The 27,631-nt window shown below is 38.4% G+C and overlaps 1 protein-coding gene across 4 annotated transcripts in view; it reads left to right on the top strand.

The window, feature by feature from the left end:
- EPHA6 (EPH receptor A6) overlaps window positions 1–27,631 on the top strand; it is a 382,744-nt gene that overhangs the window by 343,123 nt on the left and 11,990 nt on the right. For all 4 annotated transcript variants that reach the window (XM_021550127.2, XM_021550126.2, XM_021550124.2 and 1 more), the window contains 3 exons: window positions 18,903–19,052; window positions 24,209–24,402; window positions 26,729–26,878. In XM_021550127.2, the coding sequence (XP_021405802.1) occupies window positions 18,903–19,052; window positions 24,209–24,402; window positions 26,729–26,878 (494 nt within the window). The remainder of the gene's footprint in view (window positions 1–18,902; window positions 19,053–24,208; window positions 24,403–26,728; window positions 26,879–27,631) is intronic.

Genomic DNA, 27,631 nt, shown 5'->3' with positions numbered 1-27,631 from the left:
AGCTGTCACAGCTCTTCAAAAGAACACATGGTAAACAACCAGTTACAGCCTAAGAAAAACATGCTGGAACCATTTCTCTAAAATGAGGAAGCTGGGAACAATTATTAAATATTTGCCTCTCTTTACACAGCCTCCCTGAAATTCATCATTATAACACACACAGTGAACTCCAAGAAAATATTAATTTCATGCCCAAATCCTGCAAGTCAAACACCACACTTAGCCATTCCTCTTATTTCAGCCTCTTTAGCAATGTCATGATTATAGATTAATTTATTTTATTTTGAAACACAGAGAGGCTTTTCAGTGCTGATACACTCCCAGAATTACAGGAGCAGTACTATTGTTTAAATATGTAGGCAGACACACTGTTCATAGTCATATTTTCCTGGAGAAGCATGGGATGTCCATCAGCCTGGCCCTGGTTTCATTCTGTGTTGGTGAATAAGCCTTGCACAATCATTGTAGTGTCACTTTTGTATTATGCTTAATGTATTTAAACACATTTCTCCGAATTGATAACTGAAATTTCAGCAAACCATTAATGAAATTGTTGGCTTAGTGAAAGTACCTAACGTGAAGAGACTCTCTTCAGCCTCTAACAAGCTAGAATAATTAATTCAAGTTGCTAAATCACGTATTCAGCAACATCTTCAAGTAAATGTTCTTGATACAAAGTCTAATTTGGTCTTTGTTCCCTTGGTCTGTTTTTTGATATAATTTTCTCAGGAATAGCTCTCTGACTAATCTTTTCCTAATAAGTTTAGCATAGTTCGTTACAGGAGTGAAGTAATTCAAATGTGTTTTAAAAGTAAACAGGTTCTGTTCTGGGGCTGTGGTTTACTCAGGATACTTTTCAAATGTGCAGGTGCTGATTAGGGATGAAAATGTATTCCCAGAAGTTGAGAGAGCTGGTGTGTATCTGCCTTGAGTAACAATGATTCAGTTGTGTTTTTCTAAATTGAAAGAATATGTCATATATTGGTCTAGATTTATTCAGTAAACATTTGGAGCTCTTGAAAGAAGAGGAAGTCAATAAAGCACCCTACAAATCATCCAGGGAAGTCAAGGATCCCTATTCCAGCATCTCTAATTAACATTGTGTAATTACACATATTTAATTATTTTATTCTTTTTTTTTTTTTGCTCAACCATGTAGCCTTATTTTTTTTTTTTTTCAGAATTTCAAGTTTAATATGTCATGTAAAAAATATTCTTATAGCCAGCTCTTCTGGATAAGAATGGAAGCAGGATTGCCACAGTCCCCCTTGGCTTTAGGATTAGAGATATTGAATTGCCCAGTTAAAGTGGGGCTTTATTCCATGTGCTAATTGAAATAACTCTTGGTTTTCTCTTGTACTTGCACTAGAGTAAGTCAGCAGCATTTCTGTTCATGCTTCTGTAGTGAGTCTGGCCTTGTGCATTTTTCTGGCTGCTTCTCAAGATTTCATCTCTGCACCTTGTTCCTTTGTGCTGGACACAGGCTGATGCCACTGAGACAGAAAGGCATGCTTTGTACCATATAAATGGATTGTTTCTTGTGAGCAATAACTTTCTTGGACTAAGCCCTTTTTTTTTTTTTTTTTATCAGAAAGATTGAAAAACTTTCTGGGATTCCTTTAGTCTCTTGATCAAATTATTTGCTTTTTTTCATGGTACAGAAATGTCACAATAAAAGCAGGTAGAGAAAAGGGAGCAAATAGAAAGATACATCTAACAGCTGTGACTAACAAAAGGAATATATTTCATTGCATAGTATTTCTTCTGAAATTTGCTCAGTTTATAGAATAAAAGGGGGGAAAAAACACAGCACAATACACTGTAAATTATTCAATGAAATGAATGCACATGCTGTTTGCAAACTTTCTTTTCAGTCTTTTCTAAATGAGAGCTGCCAAAAGTTCATGGAATTGTCATGCTCATAAATTGTTTAGGATATCTGCTACACTTTTCTTGAAAGAAATCTGCTGGAATCCATAGCTTCTGTATTTGTTGAAGTTTCATGGTTTTTTTCTTTCTAATTGCATATATAACATTTGGCCTCTGTCAGAAGTAGGACCAAAAATAGGAGAGAACAGTGAGGGGGCTTGCATATATTTTTGCCAACAACTACTTCCACAGAATAGTAATATCCCATTGGTAGGTGACAGAATCATCTAAAGAGTAATTTTGACATGCAGAAAATACAAGGTTTCATGGTTGAATATTTTAATTTCAGCAGGGCTTTAAGTCCCTATTGGAAATTGAGGAAAAAAGGCTTGTGACAGGACCCTGAGTCAGCCAGAACTTTGGGCAAAAAAATGCAGATCTTGCTTGAAAGTTAGGCTTAGTCAGGGACTTTATGAATTGTGCCAGCCCCTTCTCATCTCTAGGAGGTTCTTCCTCTCCTCTCTGAGGTTTGGCTGCCAGATCATCACAAACTTCTTGAGGCTGTCTCTTGCCTGCCACATCTTCCCTTCTCCTGTGTCCCCCCCTGAGCAGAGTCAGTGGCAGCCCAAGCAAAGGGGCCTTAGAAGTAAAGCTGGAGGAAACCTGAAGCCTCCCCCAGGGCTTTCACCTAAAAACACAAAGAAAAATGAAAATAACCATCTTACAGGATTGCTGCCTTTTCCCTGTTCTAAAAAGACCTATTATTGTTCCATTTCCTGACTGGCATAACAAGTAGCAAAAAATATTTGTATTAGTCAGCTGTACATGATGGGATGTTCTTTGCTAATCTCTGCAATAAAATAGAAGTATCTAAAGCTCATACAAAAATTTTAGTAAAGATTGATGTGGCATGCCAAAGATTCATCAAAATAGAGATGACTACCTCAGGCTCTGAAAGTTCTGTCCAGAAGGTCTGTTCCATTAAGAGAAATAGCAACACTGTTATTTCATTGCTAGCTTCAATTTGTGTGCAAATTTAATTACAGCAGACACACAGGCTGGGCCCCACAAACTGCTGGCATCTCACTTGTCAGAATGGGTGATTTTACTCTGAGTTATCTTTGTTTGGGAAGTATCAACTGCTGGAGTGATCATGGCACTGAAATAATGGTGCTTTTCACAAAAAACCTTGAAGATGTGTCTCTTAAAAAGTCCCCCTCAAAGTACTTGTTCAAAATACAAATTCAAAATACAGTGAACATTTTCCAGTGGGCCCATAATTTTTTTTCATGGGAGATTAGGCTGGGACAGGCATTTATGAGGCACCTACCTCTCTACACCCAAGATCTTACCCTGGCACTAGAGAGATGTGTACTTTGATAGATTTTTTTGGTGGGAAAAAGCTATTTTTCATAGCTAATATGCACACGACTCTTGCTGCTGGCTGTGCAACACCAGTTTTATAGCCCCTGTGAACGGCACCTCCCAGCTGCTCAGCGTTCCTGGAGGTTTCATTGGCATCACACACTTTTATTTGCAGTTGCTGTGTTGCTGACATCTCCACGGGCCAAGCTGTTCATTGCTCATGAGCAATTCCTTCATGTAGGCACATGTGTTGTTTTCTTTATGTCAGAGTCTTTCAAAATACCAATTCCCAGTTTTCTGTCTTACTAAGTTTTTATAGGGCAGTATCTTTCAGAGGCACAACAGAAGCTGGTGAGACCCCATGAGGATTCTGGGAGGGTTATTCACACACTTATGAGCCATCACATTTCTACCTAGCTACTAAATATAATTTCACAGATTTACTTGCTTCTAAGTACTTCTACCTGCCTTGTTGTTTATAAGAAAATATGTATCTTGTCACCACAGGGAAAACAATAAACAAATCTTCAAAGAAAGAAATCTTCTGGGATGAGGCATGAAAATAATGGATTTTTTTCCCTTTTCCCTAATTTTGCCTCTTTCACATTTGCTTCCTGCTCTGTGTCAGCTTATCAAAAGTACAGAGTAGCTGATCTTGCTGCTTACTTATCCAGGGTCATGACAGTGTGGATAAAGCAAACTATGATGTTTATTCTAGAAATGGACCAAATGCTGTGTGTTCATTGGAACATCTGTGAGCTTGGCTCAATGACAAGTCCCACAGCAACACAAGAAACCCAACGTTTTCCACCTGCAGCTTAATAGTGCTGATGTGTGTTTAATCAAATTAATAGTAAGAGGAATAGGACTTAACAGAAAACACACACGCAAAAAAAAAACCCTCAAAACAAATCCAGATCTAAAATATGAAACTGAATTTCCATTATGAAAGTTAGCACACAAGTTGAATAACAGAAAAAGAGAAATTATCAGCTGATCTTTTGAGCTAAACTGAATAAAGAAAATAGAACAGCTTGTGTGATCTTAGACCTTGAATACCAGTCTACTGGTTTTGTAGTGTTTACAAAATCAGAGGTAGGAGATCCAACACCACTGTACTTTGGGACATGCAACACAATGTTGCACTGAGGTAAAGGCTTGATTTATTATAGTGAATATGATTCATTATTCAACAGCTTAGAGGTTTATATGTGTTTCTGTGACTTAATAACTTCAGCAGCATTTCTCCATTGCATGTGGAATATAATGCAGGGTAGGTAAGCATTATAAAGATTGTTCCAAGGTGGAATTGTTAGAGGTAATACCTTTTTTTTGAGTCACATAGTTTATTCTTTCCTGGTTAGATGCATACTGAGAATAATTGGGATTTTCCATACCAAGTTAGTACTTTGCCTATAACTACTTCATTCTTTAAAATCTGTATGTGGATTTTTTTTACTGAACACACTGCGAAGGAGAAAGGTGCCCACGTAAGCATTCATAGCAGTTGACCATTATTTTGTTCTACTTTTATAAGTACAAAATCTATCATAAGTCATATGTGAGATGAAGGCACGGCTCAGGAACCCAGCAACTGCATATGCTGAAACTTTATTTCAGAGATTCTTCTCTTCTACCTTGGCTGGTTTACCCATATAAATCATTTACAGCCTGCTTTCAGTAATAATGAGCATCCAGAAATCCAGTTATTGCCAGTGGGAGTTGCAGGCATTCAGAATATTTGATGGTCCTCAACTTTTGTCTCTGTTTTTCCCACTGTGAAATGGAGACAGCAGCTTCTTCAGAGGGTTGCCATGAGAGTCGTTATTTGGGAGCTGTAAAAGATGCTGAGGAGCAAAATGGCTGAGCAGTGTTACTGCAACATTTTCATGTTTAATCATTTCAGCAAAATCACCTCTTGTTTTTGGAAATACATATAAAATATGAAGCGTGAAAAACAACTCTGCAGATTTGGTTACAGTGCTTGGAAAAATCATTATTGGTCAGCATACCTGAAAAAAAAAAAGCCTTTATAGGCTTTTAGGGAATTGTGAAGACAATTGAGCAACAAAACAAAAACAAGATTGTTTATCTGACTTGAGGTTTTTGCATGGTGCATTTGCTGTGATGATCATGAATCTAAAGAAGGCAGTTTCAACACTGAGCTTTTCAACCCTCAAGTGCCAAAATAAACAAAATTATTTAAGTGTACTCATGCTTATTTTTGCTATACATTTTTAATGAAGCAGCAATTGTCTGAATTCCACTGCTGAAAACCTTATACAACTGAAAGATTTTGAAGCACTAAAAAAGATCAAATGTGCAATAAAATCCTATGGCATTAGTCCTTGGAAACACTGTGTATATTGCAAAAAGCAATACACATGAAAAAAGATTGTTCATGGCTTCCGTTAACTCTTTTGTGACTGGAGATGGAGGGCATTACTTTGTTGTGGTTTTGGTTTGGGTTTTTTTTTTTTTAATTAGTCTGAGTTATGCTAAAAGTTCACCCTAATCTACCTTTCACTGGTTAGAAGAATACATGCCCCAGAGCTATTGATGCTGTAGTCATGGGAAAAGTCTCAGAGAATATTCCAGAAGGTGTGGAAGTTTAAGGATAGAGGACTTATCTGTATCAATTTCCCAGACCACATTCTTAAGGCTGTAATTAGTCAGCTCTGTGGTACCTGGAATAAATCAGTAGTGTTCTGGAAGTTGCTGGTAAGAAATGGTGGCTTCTTTTCAGTGTTGTTTTTGGTGGTGTTAAATCTCTGGACACTGAGTTTACCTAAAAGTTTCTTATCCTGATAGAGCTGTTTTATTGGGTGAAAGCGTGGTCCCCATTCTCGGAAAGATTCAAGTTCTTTCTTCAGTTCTTTCACTGGATTTTTACTGGTTGTTGGGAATTCCTGAGAATGATCACCAGGCTGGTCCAGGAATTTCCAGTCTACATCAAAAACTAGAAACTGAAGAATGCATTTGTTATAAAATACACCCTACTTTGTTGTGAGTATGAAAGTATTGTCTCGATTAGCATTCTGGGTTGGTTTGTTTTCAAGGATACAGATTTTGAAGATAAGGTTGAACTTTAGCACTTCACACAAAAGACCTTAACAACAAGAAATCAAAACCATTCATTAGTATTCCATAACTTTTTTGATATCAAAACCATTTGGCATTCATTTCCTTAACTATACAAGACCATAATCCAGAAATCAACTGGAAGCAAAAGAGTAGGTTGTTGTCTAGAGACCGAGTAGAAAAATGCATTTTCCTAAAATGTCATTGAGTTCTGCTGAATGTTTTTGATTTATTCTACCTGAAAGAATTTACCTTCAGATGCTGCAGTACAGCTGTGCTAGAGCTTCCTGTTACGATGCATTTCTTTGTTTGACCACCAGAGATTTGGAAATCCATTTCCTAACTTTATATTCATATATGCATATGTTCATTTTTCAGTATATAAATGTAACTCAGATGATTGAAAAAGAACTGTCAGTGCAGATGATTTTGTAGCACAAAAAGATGCTTCCTGCAGAACTTGCACCCATATATAATGCAAGTTTCCATGAAAGCATGGCTACCATGCACCTGTGCCTGAATGCTGAAAATTATTAAAATGGCTCTCTCTCAGCAAATTTGGTCTTTAAGAAGCTTTGTCATTTGGCAATCTACCTCTGCTAAATTAACATTTCAAAATTAAAAATAATGATTAAAAAAAACTCATACTTGTTTTCCAAGATTCTGAGCTGGGTAGATTTTTTTTTCTTTTTTAGTGAAATAAACATGCTGGATTTTTTTTGTAGAGACACTCTAAAAGGTCAATTTTCAGCTACTTTGATGAAGCTTTGTGGTGAATTTATGAAGGTAATGCAAGAGTTTGAATTGTTTAGAGGATAGCATTACAAAATAAACCCAGGTGGTCTAGCACCAGTGGCAAGTTTGATGTCAGAGAATAGTGACAGTATCACAGAATGGTTTGGGTTGGAAGGGACCTTAAATATCTTGTAGTTCCAATCTCCCCTGCCATGGGCAGAGACACATTCCACTATCCCAGGTTGTTCCAAGCCCAATCCAACCTGATATCCAAGTACTACTTCATCAAAATGTTTCCTTCTAATGATGTCTTACTGTAGTATGTCATGGAAGTGGCATATTATAGGATAAAGTAAAATATCCCCTGAGCAAGGTATAGGAATGATAAATTATGTTAATATGTTATTCCCATTATATTATCATCAGTCAAATGATGATTTAGTATGATGCACCATCAGAAAAACTCGAAGTGTTATGTCATCTGCAGATTATGAGGTGTAAATCCAACTGACTTCCAGAGCCACAATTCACATACAGCCTATATTAAAGTATGCCAAGATACAGGAGAAAGTCTAGGAAGTGCAGTACTAAGGAGTGTGACTGTTGCAAAGGCCAGAAGCAGATCCTCAGTGTCTGTAAGCCAACATTACACCAGTATAAACACCAGGGTGTGGAGCTGGCCTTGCCGCTGGTGTGACTGGAGCTGCCATCAGGCTCATCAGTCAGGGCTTTGCTCTGGTGAGCTGCAGATGAGCGTGACATAGAAAGCAGCTTGGTGTTCAGTGCCCTTTGCTCAGGCAGCTGGCAGAGATCTGGATGAATGTGGGTATCTGCAGGAAGGCTTGGCCACATTCCTGTGCCAAACTATTCATCATCCAACAGATGGTTTTCCTATTATTCAACAATTTGCATACTGCCACACTGCAGTGATCTATGGACACTGCCACTGTGTCACTACACCAAATAGAAACATCAGAGAAGCTTTGTTGTGAAGCAGGCCTTGCTTAGACTGAAAACTACTCTTGTACGTTCATTTCTTTGGCTTTTTTTGGCAATACACGTCATCTGTGTTTGTGCAGTTACGGTCTGACAACACTGTGTAGCATGAAGGTGCTGGACTGTCAGAACTCAAAATGTCCCTCAGACATTTTTGAATGTCCCGGGTCCAGGTCAGAAGCATTTGAGACCCTGGCACAGCTGGAAACAGCTGTGATTTTGGGTTTGAGCCATGGAATGATTTACCAACCTTGCAGGAAGAACAAGAAGTCACAGAAGTTTAGATATTATAGTAGAAGTAGTCACAAAGTAAAGGGAAGAATTTTTGAGTGCTGTACAGGGGGGTTTTGGTTTTGTCCATGGGGATCAGAGGTTTTAAGATGGAGGGATCTGGGCCTGCCCTGTCCTCCCTCTCTCTTCTTCCTTACCTCCCTGTTCTTGATGATGTTGGCACTCACAGATTGGTTTAGAGTAGAAGAGCACCATTTTATATAGGTAGTAGGTATTGGGGAAAAACTGTAAACATGTAACATGTAATGTACCATATAAAAGACAGCAGCCCTGGGCTGGGAGAGAGAAGAAGCAGTCGGGAGTCAGAGAGGATGTCAGGGTGTGTGTGTGCCTCTGCCTGAGCTGTGAGCAAACCACAGCAGCTCAAGAAGAAAATCTTTTAGATAACTTGCAATAAACTGCCTTGAGACCAGACAACAGAGGCTGCTGAGCCTTTCTTCGGAAGCACGGACTGGAGGAGAGACTTTTCCCCCACACAGAGCCACCCCCAACCTAGGGGTGATCTCTGGCACTGGACTTCATGATTCTTGTGTGTCTCTTGCTACTCAGAAAAAAATCTGTGAATCTCTGGGATACCTTCCAGGGTCAGAGGAGAGGGAAAAAATTATTTCATTTATTTATTTTAATAAAGCCCTGTGTCCTGGTGCTCCATTACAGACATCAGCTGCATCTCCATGCCACAGTTACCCTGGTTCTCAGGCTGCCTTCTGCAACCCTCTATAGCACAGCTTCTGATCTTCTGAGAATCTCCCCAGACACCTTCACAACACCTCCAGCTTCTTGCTGTGCTCTTCCACTTCCCTGCTAAAGTTTAGATCCTTTCCGTGCTCCTGTGGCCTCATGCAATATCAAACTACTCATAAGCCTTCCACATCCCTGTACCTGTCTCTCCAGTAGCCCAAATATTTGCCAGCTGGGCAACTTGTGTTGTGTCTGAAGTTGTGCAACCTGATGGGCTGCTGAGCTGTGCCTGGCCCAGAAGCACAGCAGCATCTTGAGCCCTTCCAGGAGGAGCAACACTAGGATCTCTCTGCTTTGCTTGGTATTGGTTTCTATTAAACACATGGGAGATAGGCAAGGGATCAGCTGTGTGTCTGTAGAGGCCCAATGGCCCCTGAGATCTCTGCAGAGAACTGGCAGACACAAGACAGTGGGAAACCTGCATTTCCTAAAGCGAAATGCGCCTCAGTGAGCAGGTGACAGTGCCAAAAGGGACACTAGAGACCATGTGGAGGTGATTGGACCTAGCCTTGGATGTCTTTCCCATCCTGCCTTCCCACCATCCATGCTGTTTAAATTCCCAGTGGTTCTGAGCCCTCAGCCTGGGCTTGCCTGGCAGACAGATGTGTTGGGGTGCAGCTATGGCTTGTGCACTTTGTTTGTCTGGAAAACCAGCAGGGTGGCACTGGGAGCATTTTCTCCTGTTGTGGGAGAAATGGCTGCTACCTTCCTCTCCTCTGCTGAGCCTCACCCCCCTGCCTTGGCAAGCCTTCCTTGTCTTTGTCCCTCTGTCCCCAAATGGGAAGGCAGGACACAGTGTTCAGTGTTTGACACATCCCTGGTCCCTGTCACGCTTCTTGATCCATGGCCTTGGACTCAGCTGCTTCACCTTCATCACCAGCTGTTCTCCCATCTCCCCTTCAATATATAAACCACATTTTTATGCAGCGTGGGCAGATTTAGACATGAAACTTGCATGATTCCTAGCAGTCTGGGAATACTTTTATTCATTTTTTTTTTCTCCTAAGTGCAATTATTTATTGCTGATGAATGATATGATGCTACAATCTTTACAAGATAGTGTCATGTCTCTATGGAGCAAACGCAAGACCTCCACATGCTCATCCAAGAGTCAGCCCCTACTCTCAGGGCAATACTTTTACAGATTCTTCTCCTGAGTATGCACTGCTTTCTTCTTTGCTAAAACTTACTAAGAGTAGAATAGATTATTTCCTTTTGTCAAAAGAGGTTTGGTCACAAAATATATCCATGAACATAGTAGAGACATAGGAATGTAGTCGTAGAATCAACAACAAAAAATTACCTGTGATGCTTCAGATACCCATCTACAATTATACTTTTTCCCATCAAAGAACACCTCACTTCAGATGACTTCCTTTAAGATTAAATTTTAATTTTTTTTTAACTTTCTTTTCCTCCAAAATGCTGTTGACATGTGCATCATTGACTTTTTTCCAGTGACACTGTTAATCATGTTTTAATCACTGTTAACCATTCTTTTTATATTTCACCTGCAAACAAAGATGATGGGAAGATATGAATGGCCTAACTGAGACAGCTGCAATGCTTGTGAGCTCCAAAGCATGAATCCAAAAGGCAAACAAACAGGAGATTTCAAGGAGGAATTCCAGATTCTCTGTAATAAGTGCAGATGCTGTGCACATGATGCATTCTCAGTTCAGGTTATTGAGCTTTCAGCAGTTTGTGGCTCAAAGACTTCTTTAAATCAGAGGCAGGTCTTTGTGTGTAATACCCTTCACAAATATTTCTCCTGTAATTTTACCTAGTTGCTTTTGGAAAGGTTTGAATTTTTAGAGACTGACATCCTGTAGCAATGTGTCTTTTAAAAAAAAATTGCTTTGTTAATGTTTTTAATCTGCTGCTTGCCACTTATGTTTGATGTACTTTGGGTCTGTTCTCTCCATCTATTGTCTGATCCATTATATTAAGGGTTTTATTGACCATTCTTACTTTCTTTTATTCTTTGATCATCTATTCTGTCTGCCAGTTTCAATGTGTCCTTTTGGAATGAGGGATCAAGACTGATCAGTAAGCAATATGCAGGACTATCCTAGGTTTCAGCAGTGCTATGTTTCCTCCTTTTCCTGATTATTTTTACAATTTCATTCCATTTTTCCCCTTACTCTGCTTTTGAGCAGGGGTTGATACTGTTACAGAGCTAACTCTGTGCTATTACTACAATATCCATCTTGTGACAACTTAGTACAGTCATGTTATTTGTTATGTAAAGTTAGGAGCATTTTAATCAGTGTGCATCACTATAACACTGAATTTTGTGACATTTTGCTAGTTTGCAATTCAGTATCAGAAGGTTCTTTGGTAAATTTTTGTGGTAAATCCTCATCGTCTTTACTGTCATGAATACCTTTGGATTTCTTTACAATTTTAGATGTTCCCAGTTCAGCCTGTATTTTAGATTCTGCATACACTGCCAGCAGGACATGAGCATTGATCTCTGGGGGATACCACTCTAAAAACTGACCTTTTCTTCCTGACTGTTTGTTTCCCATCTTTTGACCAGCTACTTATCCATGAATTGACTGAAAGTTAAATAGCCAAACTCCTTCAGGATAAAATGAGAAGTGACCTCACAAAAATGTGAGCAGAAAATGTAATCCATCAGTTACTAAGGTATTAATTCTCCTCTGCACTTCTTGATGCAGCTGGGATGAAAACTAAAGCAGTGATACTTGCAGAGTAGCTCAGCCTCATCATAATTCTCATCATCATCTGTGTGGCACTGCAACTCTCAGAAGAAAAACCTAATTTTCGTGGTGTTTCCAACTTGTTTCCAGAATAAATTTTGAAGAGGCCCTAGGTAAATAAAATCTCATGTACCCCAGAGCAAGCTGTCTGTTAATTCAGTATCAAGGTTCCTACATTCTCTCTAGCAGCATCCCAAAGAATGGAATATTCAAATGTTTACTGGAGACAGTACTATAGCCTATATAGTGTTAGTTTTACATTTAGATCCATTTCAGTTTGTTCTCACTTTCTGAGCTCTCAGATGCTTCTGAGATTTTATTGGCCATTTCAAACTGTGTGTGGTATAGAAGGAATTATGGCAGGGTTCAGGGGCAGGGCAGAGGAATGAATTATCTGCATTATGGCAGTGCAAGGAGAGGCCACTCGATTCCTGAAATTTGGGAAGTGTTTGCTGTGCATGTCAGCTAGATATGAGTGTGGAAATCACTAGCCATGAAATCGTTAATGATAGATAATAACATCAAGTGTCCAAGCAGTGCATGGCAACAGTTTATTTTTGATCCAATAATAAACACTTCATGAAGCTCTGGACAAGGCAGTGGTGTAATTTCTGAGATGATCCTTCCTTGATGCTTTTAAGAAAAGATAGTGTCTGGTAAGTTCTTTTTTGTTTACCACTTAAATTACTTGAGTTTAGAGAAATATTTGTGTTTGGTAACTCAGTTCTGCTGGAAGAATGAAACACGTAGCAAATTCCTTTGTTGCAGAGTTGTGCAACGTAAGGCATCCTTCAAATAAGCATCTCAGAACAAAAAAAAAAAAAAATCTTCTTCACCTTATCCATTGACTTTGGTAGGACTCCCTGTGTAAGCAAAGTGGTTGGGCTGGATGTGCAGATTGAAGGACTCTGGAGGAGTAACTCTCAAGAAATTGGTTACGGCTGTAATGTGAGCTGTGCTGACACAGCTGGCAGATAGCTTGAAATTGATGCTCTTGAAAAGAGATAGATCTTTGCCAGAAATATTAGTTTCAAGGAAAAATGACATTTTTTTCCTGTCATTACTGTCAGATAGCGCTGTAGTTTCTAAACTGGGTTTGGTAGAGATGTATGCTCCTGATATTTAATTTCGGAAGAGGAAAGGGTTTCTCTGTGATCGAGAGCCAAGCACACAATACTGCAAATGCATTCTTAATCCTAAAGAAATGTGAATTCCCACTCTCTAAAACAGTATGAGACTCCTTGGCCCCTCCAGTTGCATCATTACCTTTCAAAAGACCAGTCTCCGAGACGTTTTACAAAATACTTGTGTTTATTTGTCTTGCTACACTTGACTGGTTTTCACCAGGGCTCTGAGGATATCACCAGTCCTCACTAACCTGTCTGGCCTGGAATTCATTTTAAAGCCAAACAAATATTTTAAAATTAATATTTCTGGCAAAAAAAAAAAAAAAAAAAAAAAACCAAACTATCTACTTTCAATAAGCACCTTGTAGTTCAAGGCATCCTGTCCGACAGGAAAAGATGTATAATCCAGTTAGTTACACAGACAAGAGGCAATAGTATCAACCACTTGTATTTGGGAGTTCTTTATCACTGTATAAGGTTTCTTAAATTGCCCTGTCAAGAAAATAAGAAGGCAGGAGAGATGTAAATGGTCAAAAATAATCTCTGCCATTTCACTTATGTGGATTTTGAGGGTCAGAACTATGCATTTTTTATTAGCCTTCTTACTATCTCTCGGCCCGAGGTAGGATCAGTGCCTCAGAGTAGCAAGGGGCTGTTGAAGGGCTTTGTTTCAAAGGAAATGAATGCTGCTGCCTCTCCTAATGAGAATCTCCACTGTATTAGAGAGTGTTTCTGAATTCACAATTCTTTGAATTTTAGCAAAGTTATTTAATATTTTGGTTCTTCGATTTTTTGAGCTAAAAGGTGACAGGGTAGGATATATATGCCTTGCTGGAGGTTTGCATATGTCTGCAGCACTACTCAGTTCATGCATCTCATGGCCTTCAGGAAGACAAAATGACAGGATGATGTGGAGTATTTTGGAGTAGCACCCTGATTCACCTCTGCTGGTTAATGTGAAGTATTTCTGATGATCTCTGGACAGGCATTCTCTCTTGTCTGCTTTAATTCTGCCAGCATCTTCAGTGCTGATTCCTTCCATCCAGCAAGAGCTTTCCTCCTTTTGGGAGGCACAAATAGATGTGCAGTGCAGGGGTTCAAAGCCACTAAAATTAACATACTCTCAAAACCATAAATAACTTGTTCTGAAAATTGGAATAGCTAACTTAGAGGGGGAAGTCAAGTTCCACATATTTAACTTCAGCATTGTTAATCAGGACATTTGAAAGAAAATTAGTATTTTCTCAAAGATTAAAAGCAAATTCAGTCTTTTTGAAAATCAGGGGGGTTTATTCATTTCAGTTCTGAGTGAAATGAGACTTGGAAAACTAACTGGAATTGGCATTATGAGTGCAAATTCTGAAATGCTTTTGCAGAGCAGTTTTGTTATCTTGCCATGTCGTTTCTCTGATATTTCAATAGACACTTTTCAATAGGCACAACAGAAGACTGTTGATAGTACTGAATAGTTTTAAATTATGATTTGAGGATGTTAAATTCTGACTGCTTGTAGCATTGCACTTGAAAAATTTGAGCATCAAATAATAGTATCACTCTAGTAAAGCAGCAGAAGGTTTTTGTACAGAATGATGAATTATGTCCAATATTTAAAATGAGTCTCTTTCATTACTCGTGTCTCTCTTCACTCTGAAATTCTTTTTTTCCCCCCTATTTCTGTCATTGAGGTAAAGACAGGGACTCTACTCGTGTCTTGGAAAGTGATTGCACGATTCAGTGGCATTGCACATGAAGGAGCAGTAACTGAGAGGAATTCCTGTGCCAGATCAGACTAATGGTGCACACAGTTCAGCACCTTTTCTCCCAGAATCAGACAGTTCTAGCTCCCTGTGCATCTGCATCTGATGGGTTTGCACTTCAGCATTTAGAGACCTGCAGCCAGCACTGTGACAGTCCCTCCGAAGTGTCTGTCATTCCAGGGAAATACAGAAGAGGTTTTTCCACAGAAACAGGCATTTCTCACACCTCTGGGGCACCGTGAGCCTGATGCACTCACTGGGTTGCTGCTGGCTGCTCACACACACCTTGCCTCAGGTGTTGTACCTCAGTTTTGTACCTCAGGCTCTCGGTGCTACCACTCCTCACTTTAATCAGCTCCCAGGGCACCCCAGAAATTCTGGGCATCTAAAAGGCTTCCTCCTTTGTTTCTTCACATCACACATTTTGAGCTTGTTGATGCATCCCAACCTTTTTTGGTAGAATCATGGGCTGTAGCTGCCAGCTACATTGTTCTGCTGGAGTTTGGAAATACGGTTAGATCTTAATTAAAGGAACTGTTAATGCCTCCTGGTTTTAAAGAGATGTCTAACATGTAGAATAGAACAAAAATCAAACTGGAGAAGACAAAAACGCAGCTGTGGTCACGCAAGACATCATAAGCACTTTTTGGTGGTGTAAGCTCAGAGGTGGCACTTTGTGAAGACTGCCTCTCTTTCATGCCTGGCCTGAGGTAAAGAATGAGGTGTTCTGCACCACGGGGCTCCAGCCCTGCCTTTAAATGTGTGGCAGACGCTGCTGTTGCCAGTTCTGCAGGGAAAGCCAGAGTGTGTGTAGGTGTGACTGAGGGGGGAAATTTCATTTCAAGGGCTCATCTCTGAACAGTTCTATAAGCTAAGCAATGTGAATCTAATATTATAATTCCAAGGGGACTCTGATGCTGTGTGGTAAAATTGCTTATTAAATTACAATCACAAAAAAAAAAATCAGGAGATAGGCACTGTTCAGCTGGCAGCATACAGGGAAAAAAAGGCTGAATTCTAATTATTTGAACAGTGGAGTTAGTGTTATTTCACTGTGTGAAAACAAAATTAGGTTATCACTGATATCATTATTAATGTATGAGATGAAGCAGAAAAACAATTTGTTTCCTAACACCCTTTCTGCCCCTCCTCCCCACCCCCAGCCTCCCACCCCAAAAAAAAAGAGAGAATAACCTAAAAGCAAAAAGGGCTTTCTAATGCAGGCGTCTCTGAGAGATCTCACTGCTGTAGCAGCAAAATGTAGGTGATTTATAAATTATCTTAATTTGAAGGTGAGGCATTGTGCAAACAGTAAGTATTACATTTATTATTTCCCTGGTTAGATTAAAATATAAAAAGGCAGATCCAATATCAGTAACACTGTTTATTACTCTAATCAGAAACAGGAAATATATTTTCAGCCACTCTAAACCTTAGATGTTCTTTTATTATGCATGAGCAGCTATTACTGCTGTTCAGTCATACATGTTCCTTAAGGTACTCATATTGCAATCTCCACCTTTTGAATGGCTTTCAAATAAATAAAACAACTTTTTTGTATAAAATTATATTCTGCAACCATAATTAAGTGTTGAAATTCACATTTTCATGAATATAGCAACTTCACACGAGATTAATCCATTGTAAAAATTTTAGAGGTTTTTAGAGGCAGCACGTAAGTGTTTTATTTTACATTACAGCTCTGAACACATCTTATGCCCTTGAATGCAAACTGCCTTGAATTTTATTAAGATTCTGTTCTTCATTCTCATTTTCACACTCAATGAGCCGCTACTGTTTCAGTCCAAAAGGGATCAGTCAGTGAAGCTGTGTCATGAAAGTAGTTATAGAGTATGATAAGATTCTTTAAAACTCATTTTTATTTAGCCAGGAGTCACAAATCTAGCTGCAAACACTGCTCAAGATGTGCCGTCTCTTTTGAGTGTAATTTGAGAATACAAAATCAGATTTAAGAAAAGGATACAGTGTAAGGATAGTTTTCCTGTTATATCATCCATACTATGTTAATATATACATTAAAAGTAAAACGTATAAATATCCAGATTCCTTTGATTCACTTGTAAAATTTTGTCTTTTACCTACAACTAGATATTTAATTATTAACATAAGAATTTCATTAAAATTCAAAAAATAATAAATTATTAATAAAATTCTCCAAAACAGGAATCTTTCTGAGGATAGAATTAAACAAGTTTAGTGATAAAATTTTTGTAGGTAAAGAACTAAACCCAATCCGGTAGAAAGGACAAGGCCCATAACTCTGACTATTTTTCAAGTATCTTTTACAGTTAGTCCCTAAAACTCTCTGTTTTTCAGATGCATCTTTTTGGTTTGTGTAAGGTACACATTTGTGGCACTGAATAGCTGTTTTTTCCACTACCTCAGGGAGCCTGGCCTTGCATATTCCAGGAAAAGACCACTGAAACCAGACTGGGCAAGCAAACACCTGGTGCTCATAACCAATTTCTTTAGAAGGTATAAATAAATATTTCCTGGAAAAGAGACAAGAAACCAGCATGGCCTTTGCTTGGAGAATATCCTGTTACAACTCTCTTTTTTCCCCCAGTTTCTTCATTCACATTCCCAAAAAAGCATTCTTTATTGCTTCTCAAGTGGAACAGCTGTACCAGGAGGGGACCAAGAGCATCACACACAGCAACGCTGGTGAGGGCAGGTGGCAGCAGGTGAGGCACAAAGTCTTCTGCATCTCTGATGTGCCAGATGAGTGATCTGATTACCAGGATAATGAATAAATAAAAGGCAGATAGTGCAGGTATTTGGGCAAAAATACAAAAAATACCTTATTAGTGCTTAGATCAGTGAGTAATTTAGCACATGTGAGGAAGCAAAGGCTTTGAACAAGCAGCTCCAAAAGATGTAAAAATGTCCAAAGGACATCTTGGCCATTGTCATAGAACATAAATGTTAACCATGCATTTTCCATCAGCAAGGAGAGCGTGGCTGAGTGTCACATCCCCACAGACACAGAGCCTGGATTTGGAACAATTTATTGGTAGAACAAACAGCTTCTCAACTAGCCAAAGTCAGGCCTCAACAAGTCTCAGATAATTTTTTATACATTCAAAGCAAATTAGCAGAGATTTACATACTTGTTTTTAACTGTGGCTTCTCTTCATTGCCAAATGGATGTTCTAGTTCATTTCCTCTTTTGTTTCAGTCAGAAATACAATTATAACACTGAGCAGAATCTATTACTGCTTGTTGAAAGCAACTACTGCTGAGTGAGCTCAGCTCTACTGACTGCCTCCTTCTACCATCTAGTGGCACCTTCACTATACTGCTTTTCTCTCTCCAAAGAGTTCAGTGAGAACGATAATAAATGTACACTCTTGAAAAGCAAAAAAATATCCTTTGAAAATGAGCAATGTACCTGGAGAGGAAATACCTTTTTTTCCCTCAGATGGAAAAGTAGTTTTCACACAGAAACTATTTATAAGAGAGCAGAAAGGATTCAGTGGTGCAAATTACTAATGTCAGAGAAAAATACTGCATCCTATGGTCTTGTAAACAGTAAGTTAGGCTTGTTGATTGATTTCTTACTTTTTTGTTGTTGTTGGGAGAGCTTGGATTTTAAGTTGTAGGCTGCAGAATGACATTGTTGAATATCCCAAGGAAATGCTTATATAGAAGCACACTTCTTTGTTTTCTACCTGAATATTTTAAGGGCACAACAAAAATTAAAAGCTATCACCAAATGTAATGCTTCAAAAGCATATAGAACACATATAGTTTCTTTCCTGATTATACAATTTTATTAAGAGCTTTCAGTGCTCCATTTTGCAATAGATGTTTCTGTTTCATTTAGGGGAAAAGCTTAAATGTCAGTGAACTAGGAATTTAAGGCTTGGGATGTTTTCAATCAAAATGCATGTTCTGATTATTTATATGACTGAATAAACATTAATCATCTCAAATGCATTCTGCTCTTTGAACTGGGTTGCTTTCACAGAGGCAGGTATTGGTGAATTAGACTACATATGAAATCTTTTTTCTTTTTTTTTTTTTTCAAATTCCGTTTAAAAGACATATGTCTTCCTTCTCACTTGCAGCAAATCGACAAGGCAACTTGATGGAAGTCAGAATCCAATTTGTTTGGATTTTTTTCCTTTTCTTTTAAAACATATGTTATTCTGTATCCTAATCATCTTGACAAGTTTTCAACCTGTTTCCAGGGTGGAAAGATCCCCATCAGGTGGACTGCTCCTGAAGCCATCGCTTACCGCAAGTTCTCCTCAGCCAGCGACGCCTGGAGCTACGGAATTGTCATGTGGGAGGTGATGTCCTACGGAGAGAGGCCGTACTGGGAGATGTCCAACCAGGATGTGAGTGTTGCATTCATCTGCATCTTTTTCAAATGTGCTTTAAAAGTTACTGCCACTCCCTGCCCTGCTTTGCTGTCTCGTTCTCTTTCTAGGCTGGAATCTCAATTTTAAAAAAGAACAAATTTTCTTCTAGTCTAATTGAAAGCTTGTTCTATAAAGAGAAATATGGGAAGGGGGAAATGGTGGGTTTTTTTTTTTTCTCTAGCACAATTTAAATTTTCACAATTTCTCTTGTTTGATGGATCTCTGTGGCAGCTCAAACTGCTACATTCAGTCTTCACAGCAACCATCAAGCTCTGTGTAAAAATGTGGAATATCAGCCAAGCCAGCTTAACCTCTCTCATATATGTGCCTAGAATATTCCTGCATTGGTTCTGAAGAATTGACAAGACTTTCCCAGATGGCTGTTTTTACATTGTTGCTAAGTTATTCAGCTGTTCAAGTCTGGTTGCTTGTTAAGGCTGATCGGTCATTTGGGGATAAGGATCTGAAAGAGATTTTAATTTTTAAAAACAATTTCACTGTTTCAGGAAGAAAAGGAAATAACCAAACCTGTCAGAAACAAATAAAAGACTATCACAAACCTCTCCATTTAGAATATATTAAATCATCAGCTACAGCATGAAGATAGCAACATTTAATTACTCCTACATCCAAAATAGAAGTGTCTGCTAATACAAAATGATGCTGAAGGCCCTAATGATGCCAGTTGCTGGGGGCTTTCCCTGAAGTTCAGCAGCTCCCAGCACAAAGGACTCCTTTTCTCCTACCCAGAGGATTTCAGTGCCAGAATGTGAGCAGTGAGCATCTGTGACCTTCTACATATGTTTAGTGACTTCAATTGTCATTGGGAAATTCCAAATTATTAGACATAATGTAAAGTTTATTTTACTGATATTGGGACCATTCTTTTAGTACAGTAAACTACTGTGAATTCACATGAGCTTATTTTGTAGAAATAATAGGACTTTCAAAGGTCAGTGGTACTGTACAGATGGCAGGGAAAACAACAGAGAGGGATGTGCCCTAAACAGATTCATAAAAGACACAGGATGCAAACAACAGTTAATAAGGTCTTGCATGGGTATAGTCAGAGGCTCTGCTACATTAGGATGTCTACTGACATTACCATTAAGACACTTACTGAGTTTTGATCATAATAAAGCCCTTCTCTAAGTAGCAATTAAAATATTTATTGGATTGGGTGAATTTTGGTAGATCACCAGAAGTTTTCCAGATATAAACTCTGCAGAACTGGGTCTGTTTGTGGTTTTTTTTCCTCATTCCATCTTAAACAAAGTGCTTTTCTAATTATATAATTTTGAGATATGAATTCACTTTTTTAGAGCATGGCTAAGTAAGTGATGAACACAGCTGATGAGAGAAGTTTTAAACTGGTACATGCCACCTAAATAAACCTGGTGTTTATTTAGGTGGCATGTACCTGAACAGTCTGGTGTTCAAAGACAACTGCTTACAGGTATCCAGAATGACTCAACACCTCTGCAAATCCAGCATCCTCTATTTATATTCCCCAGCAAGGATTTGGAAACTGAACTTAAGGAAACAGAGTTGCAGACTGTTTCTCATAAAATTAATACTGTGTGTGGCATAATGCAGAGGCTTAAAAATGTTGCTAAGTTAGAGAACTGCTCTTGTTTAAGTAAATAACCATTTTATTATTGTGGTAAGTCACTTCCAAACTGTGTTGGTACTGATTAATGCACTTCTTAGATGTGTGGCAGGCACCAGAGGTGTCCATTAATTAGGGCTGCTGCACAGTCTGTCGTGTCTTATTGCTTAATTAATAAACATTAGCCAAGATATTGAACTTTCCAAGGAAACTAGTGTACTGATGAACAGATTGTGCTAAGAGTCTGGCTTGCTAATGCTCATGTGAGAGAAGGAAGATTTATATTCCATGCATTTGGTTTGTAGAACAGCTGTGAGTGAAGTCTACTGGGACACCTGTTAGAGGCCACCATATAAATTAATGCATGTTGCAGAACTGCAGTATTCAAAAAGAAGGAAAAAAATGAAAAGAATATTTAATGGGTTGTAATTGGTATGCAAGGAAACTACTGTAGCAAACAGAATAAAACTCCTTACACTCCTGAAAGTTTCTTGAAATATTGAAAAAAACCAACTTATCCTAATATAGGTCTTTCAACTCACAGATATCAAAACACTTGGCTCTGTACCATGAGGCAGCAGCAGCTGCCTCTCCCTCCTGGTAGATTTTTCAGATGTCAGGAGGACACAGGGATAATGTCCCTCTGGACTCACTTCTGTCTCAGTCTCATTAAAAAAGCTGTCAGTTAACTTTTGAAAGCAAGAATCCCTGTTACTATTAATAATGAAACTATCAGGAAGATTACAGCTTCATTTTCAGATGTCATTTTTGCCAGTTGCCAATTATTTTGAAATGGCATACATATAAATTTTGTGTAGAAGTCCATAAAATATTGCTCAGACAATCATAAACAAATAAATATGTAATATTTACTCTGTTAATATTCAAACGTCACAGCTATGTCTAACATCAAACAAGCTGTTGCTGCACCCTTCCTGTAGATGCAGATTTCATTATTGATGTGGTGCTTTGTCAGCCTTAAACTGACAAGGGAAAAAGGCATTGAGAGGAGTTAACATATAAAAGCTTAACATATTTCATAATATAAAATTTTCTATTACTAAGAGAAACTTAATACTTCTTCCCTTTTAGGTACATGGATATCTGATTTCTCTGAACAGAGAGATATGGGTGCTATGCATATGGTAGAGCAAGAGCTAAAATAAATATATAAATAAATAAGGAACTAAAATGCTCTAATTCTTCCTTTGAGGCTTGATTCCCATTGCAGTATTAGACACTTTTCACATCTTTACTCTTGCTTCTTAGAATCTAAAAATAATACTTGCCTCACAAGGGATACTAATGAGGCAATATTTCCAGTTTATTTTTTAAATGTGCTAGTATTAATGAGAAATTATAATTATCCCAGTACCAGCTGGCATTTCTCTTCATACTAAAATGTTCCTTTTGAACAAGAGAGGAAACAAAATGCACTGTGACTTCACTTTCAGAGTTATGTTAAAATAAAGTGTGGCAGAGAAAGTATATCTGGAAAATTATGGTTGCTTTTGGGTTTTTCCTGAATAAATTACTTCAGCAAAACTTCATCAGCCTTCTATTGTTTTGTTGAGCAAATGCTATATGTCTCTGAAAAGCAGAGCAGTTTTCCTGCTGCCTTAAAAACAAAATACATTTCATAAATTCTACATTTGCAACAGGCACAGTTAAATGTGAAAGTTTCAATGTCTGCATTTCTGAGCTGCTAAAGATGGCCAGTACCAACTAAGCTTTGCCCTTCACTGTCAGGAGTGTTTTATGAACCCACTTCTGACAAACTGCTTGAAATACACTAATAATAAATGGAAAAACAAATGTGAATAAAATTCCATGCACATGGTTGAGTTTTGCCCATCCTGAGTCCATGGGAGCATTTTTATCACTGGGAGGCAAGGTTCTGAAGGAAATACTTCCTTGGCAATGGGATGATGGCATTTTTTCCTGTAACAGCAGCATGTACATTTGCAGGACCAGGTTACCTGTATTTATAAAACAGACAAGCAGCTGTGAGCAGCTACAAAAGGCTCGTTCCCTTTCCTGCCATGCCATCAAGGGGAGCTCAGGTCCTAATGTGGCTTCCTTACTCTTATTTTATTTACATAATGCTTGCAGCATAAGCATTAGGCATCGCTGAGCAGAGCCAGCATTAATTCAGAATTCAAATAGAGAACAGGGATATTTCCAGGATAATAAGATTGAATATATTGAAGCCAGAGCTGGTGCAGTAAAACATTGATTTGCTGTAAACAGTTTAATGTAACCCCTTCCAGCTGCATTAATATGTCTGCAGCATGTACATCCGTGTGAAAATGATGAATGTCTCCTTGCAGCTCAGTGAGTATCAGTGCAGCAGGTACGTTCCTCCTAAGTGCACTGTGTGGTTATAAATATTGTGTGCAATCATTTGTACATTAGAAAACATTTAGCATTGGCTGAACTTTTATGTGGGAGGGTTATGCATGTGTGGTAAGGCTGGTCTTTCTCCTAGCTTCATTTTTGATCAGCCACTGACTAGTTTTGCATTCCTTTTTACACAGAAAAAAAAATCCTGACTGTATAATTTGTAACATCATCCCCACTGCAATCACCATTCATTGCAGAACCTCCTCACCTTTCCTTGTGTTTTTTAAACCTTACATAGGATGAATCCATGTAAGCTGTTATGAATCCATGAAGCTTTCAATGGAACTTACCTAGTTTTGCTAACTCCTGTCCAGCCAGGCTGCTACTCTTCTTTTCAATCAATGTTTTTCCTTCCTGTGCTACTAAAAATAAGCTTTCCTTTGATTTGGATCAACATGTGATTTACATGATTTTCATACATGTGATTTACCTGTGGCAGCAGAACTGTTTCTTTCTGAATCTTTACCAAACATATTTTCTGTATCTGCAGAATCTGAAGGTCTCACTCACTTTAGGGTAATAACATAATTTTATTAACTTTTGTTTAGTCACAAACATCTCGGACATCTAGCTTTCTGAGGGAGAATGTGCAAAATAACATTGCTGTAACTTGGTGTGGGAGACCTTGCCAGAATTAATCATACTCCAAGGATCAGCAGAAACATGTGAATACCAAGTAAATTGGCAGGTGCCACAATGTGTGTTTGTGGTGCTTGATTGTACTGGGGTATTGCTACACACAAACACTGTGTCAAAATGCAAATATTAGAGCATGGTGGGATGCAGTGGCCACACCAGGTAAGTTTGTGGCCCTCTGAAGTGGAAAATGATGGTGGTATTGGTGAATTCTTTATTCCCCTCCTGCTTCCTTAGCTGTTTGAAGAGGATGACCAGTGACCCTAAAAAAGTTCCTACTGTGTTTCATATGCCTACAAAATATTTCCTTTCTCCTCTGGTCACACCCCTGCCAGTCCTGATTCCCTGAGTGAAGCCCCAGCAATGCATAAAGTGAGGGTGGCCGTGCCATGGATAATTTATCATCCCTGGTTCCTAATTATCAGTGTCACACTGTCCTTTCAGCATTTAATGCCTGGTAACCATACAGATTTTATTTCTGTAGGTTATACTGTCCATTGAAGAGGGCTACAGGCTTCCAGCTCCCATGGGCTGCCCAGCTTCTCTTCACCAGCTCATGCTTCACTGCTGGCAAAAGGAGAGGAACCACCGTCCCAAATTCAGTGACATTGTCAGCTTCCTGGACAAGCTGATCCGCAACCCCAGCACCCTTCACACCCTAGTGGAGGATGTCCTTGTGTAAGACCCTTTTGGTACATTCTGTTTTTTCATAACACATAGTGGCTATCATTATGTGGTTTAGGGCATTAAGTAGGGGTAGGAGAACCACAAAGTTATGAGTTTATAAAGTCATGCAGGTTCAAATAATTTTAAGCCCCTTTTAAGGTTTCCTTTATTGTTAATATACTGTTGTACAGGGAGGTTTTTTCCTCAAACCATGCAGATTATATTAGGCTTTTTTATTATTATTTTTGTCTGAGTTCTGTTTGTGCATTATCTATCCTTTATCTTTGTGAATCTCCTTGTTCTATTTTTTTTTGGTGCTTGTGTTTTTCCTAAGGGCTTGTTTTCTCTTTGTAATTTTTTCCCTCCATTCAGCAGCCTGTCTCTCCATCTGACAGTGCTCAAGCAATTTCTGAACTGACTTGGAGTAATATCTTGCAGAAAGTAGCTGTGTCGTAGCTTGCTAAATCTTTATTTGTCTGCAGCAGAACGGTAGCAGTGACCAAATAAGAGACTATGCTGTTACCATCCCACAACAAATTCTTGATAGTGTTGCCCAGGATTTGTTTTTTTTTTCATTAATAATATTTCAGAAATTAATGCAGCCACAGGATAAGCAAGGCTGAGGTGGAAGAATTTGTCAGTATTTGTAGGCTTATTGATCCAAGCTGTCCCTGCATGTATCAGTTGAAATCAGCAAAGGTCCAAGTGGCCTCACTCTCTTCAGTCACTAAGAGTCACCTTAAGATAAAGGTGCTTTCATGGAGGCCCCCTGGACTTTCAAGGGCTTCCCAAGCCCTGAGTGAGACTTGCTGAGAACCTTTCAATGTTTTTGAGAAGGGCTGAGCAACAAGGCAAAATTGGGGCTGGTACCTTGCTGTGGGAAAGGCTGAATGGAGAAGTTGGTAGGAAAACCTGGAGTTAGGGCTACAGCCATTTCTTCAACACAGACTATGGAGACTTGTGGGATTAAATATCCACACCCTAGAGTTAGCATCCTCTATGTGTGTATGCATATAAATATATATATATATGGATTGATAGTTGTACTGGATCACTTTATTTAGCATTAGAATAATGTATTTTTATCTCTTTTTATTTTTAGTCATAACTTAAGGTCTAAAAAACTTATGCTTTATTGAAATATGACTGGCTTCACCTGCTTGTGAAAGTTTTTTTCCATTCATTTGAGAATGCTTGATGCAGTTTGGGGTAACCTTCTATAGAATCATAGAGTAATTCAGATGTGAAGGGGCCATGGTAGGTCTTTAATTATAGTTTGTACTTAACAGTGTTCTCCTGTCCTTCAGCTTCTCCCTCTGTCATTTTGATAATATGAATGAAAATCACTGTACTTACTGTATTTGAGTATGTGTGGGTGAAACTTGGTTCATTAAGATATGAGGCTGTGTTGCTTCCTATGTTACACATGAAGTCATGTTCCATCAGTAAATGTTGGCTGGCTTTTGCTGTCTAAATTGTCATTTACAATAAGTTGTGTCTTTCTCCCTTTCTCCTAAAGACTATCATAAAGCTTTTACAAACAGCAGTGTGCATTTTCTGCATTTTGTTCATACAATTTTTCTACACAAAATGCATAAAGACAGTGGAAGTTGTGAGCCCTCCCAAATGTGGCACACAACAGAAGACTGGAAATCAGTGCCCCAAAATTGCAACCTTTAATTTTTTTTCCATCTTTCTGTTTCAGTTGTGATAATATTAGGGGAAAGAAGTTAAAAAGAAATGTGACTAAATTAGCTCCTTCCACTTTATTTGCTACTCTATGTAATTCTATGTAAAAGCAAAGATAAGACATTTTATTCTTTTGGCTTCTTTTAGCTTTTGAGTACTATAATCAAAGTGTTCCTGTAGAATAATGGTATCACAATAAGGAGCCATCTGGGGTGGCATGGCTGTAGATAAATGTAAAAATCATATCATGGTGGTTTAATTTTTTAAATTGCACCTTATGCTAAATTTTTATTGTCCTCTACATTGACTACTGTATCAACAAATTATTATAATCCTGAACTTCTCAATCTGCAAGGAAATATTGTGGGGAACAAAAAGAAGTGCAGTGGGAGAGGCCGTTCCTTAGAGTATTACTGAGCTGCAGTTCTTTAATAAAATGTATTGTTTAAGTAGTGCAGCTTGGCAGACTGAAGTGGTTTATAAGTTTTAGACAAGAGGTTAAAGAGATCCTCAGTTATGGTCTGACCTTTACAACTCAGACTCCTCTCTTATTCCTTCTGCCTTTTAGTAAAACCTACGTCTACCAGGGTAAATTGGTCATATTTTATATTGGTTGGTAATGTTTGCTTGTTTGTTTGTTTGTTTACAGAATGCCAGATTCACCTGGTGAAGTTCCAGAATATCCTTTGTTTGTTTCAGTCAGTGACTGGCTGGATTCCATAAAAATGGGTCAGTATAAAAATAACTTCATGGCAGCAGGTTTCACAACTTTGGATATGGTTTCAAGAATGAATATTGAGTAAGTATATAATCTATTATCCCTACAGTGACTAATTAATCTGAATTTGGATGCTGCAGACACACAAATATTGTGGAGTATGGAACAGTGCTTTAATTTCCTTTCCTCCTTCAGCTCACAAAAGACAAATACAGTTATTTAGGAAAACAAAACAAGATAAATGTATGATGGAGAGACCCAGAATTGATAGATCAACTCTGTGACCACACCAAACACAACCAAAGGCCAGGGATGAGCGTTTCTTGGAGAGCCAGTTTTGATCTAGACCACTGAAATCAGTGGCAAAAATATTTTCTTACTTTGCTATGAATATCATCAAGACTTTATCAGTCCTAATAACAAACCACCCTGTGGTTTTTTAATGCAAACCCTGCACTCAGTATAGAAGTGTTTGGGCAAATTATGGATTCATACGGTAGCATGATGGTGGAATCTGTTTTGTTCTCTATTCCCTTCCCATAAATTCCCAATTTTTTATTTGATGCTGGGACTGCCTGTATTAATAGATGTCAGTTAAGATTGAAAAATTTTACATTTAAAGTTAGGACTGATTTTCTCCCATGTGCATCATTTCATACTCACCTGCATCTAATTCCATCTATTGCATGATGACATAGTCACTTAGTCTTGTGAGATCCTTCCAAAACTGCACAGCTGCCCCATTCCCTTCCTACCCTGAACAATTCAGCTGAGTTGTTCACCTCTTGCTCACCTGTTTTCCCAGACCATTTACTGATCTGCTGAACAATAATG

Source organism: Lonchura striata, chromosome 2, assembly GCF_046129695.1.
Source record: "Lonchura striata isolate bLonStr1 chromosome 2, bLonStr1.mat, whole genome shotgun sequence".
In the NCBI taxonomy this organism is placed as follows: domain Eukaryota; kingdom Metazoa; phylum Chordata; class Aves; order Passeriformes; family Estrildidae; genus Lonchura; species Lonchura striata.
This window is presented reverse-complemented; position numbering and strand designations above follow the sequence as displayed.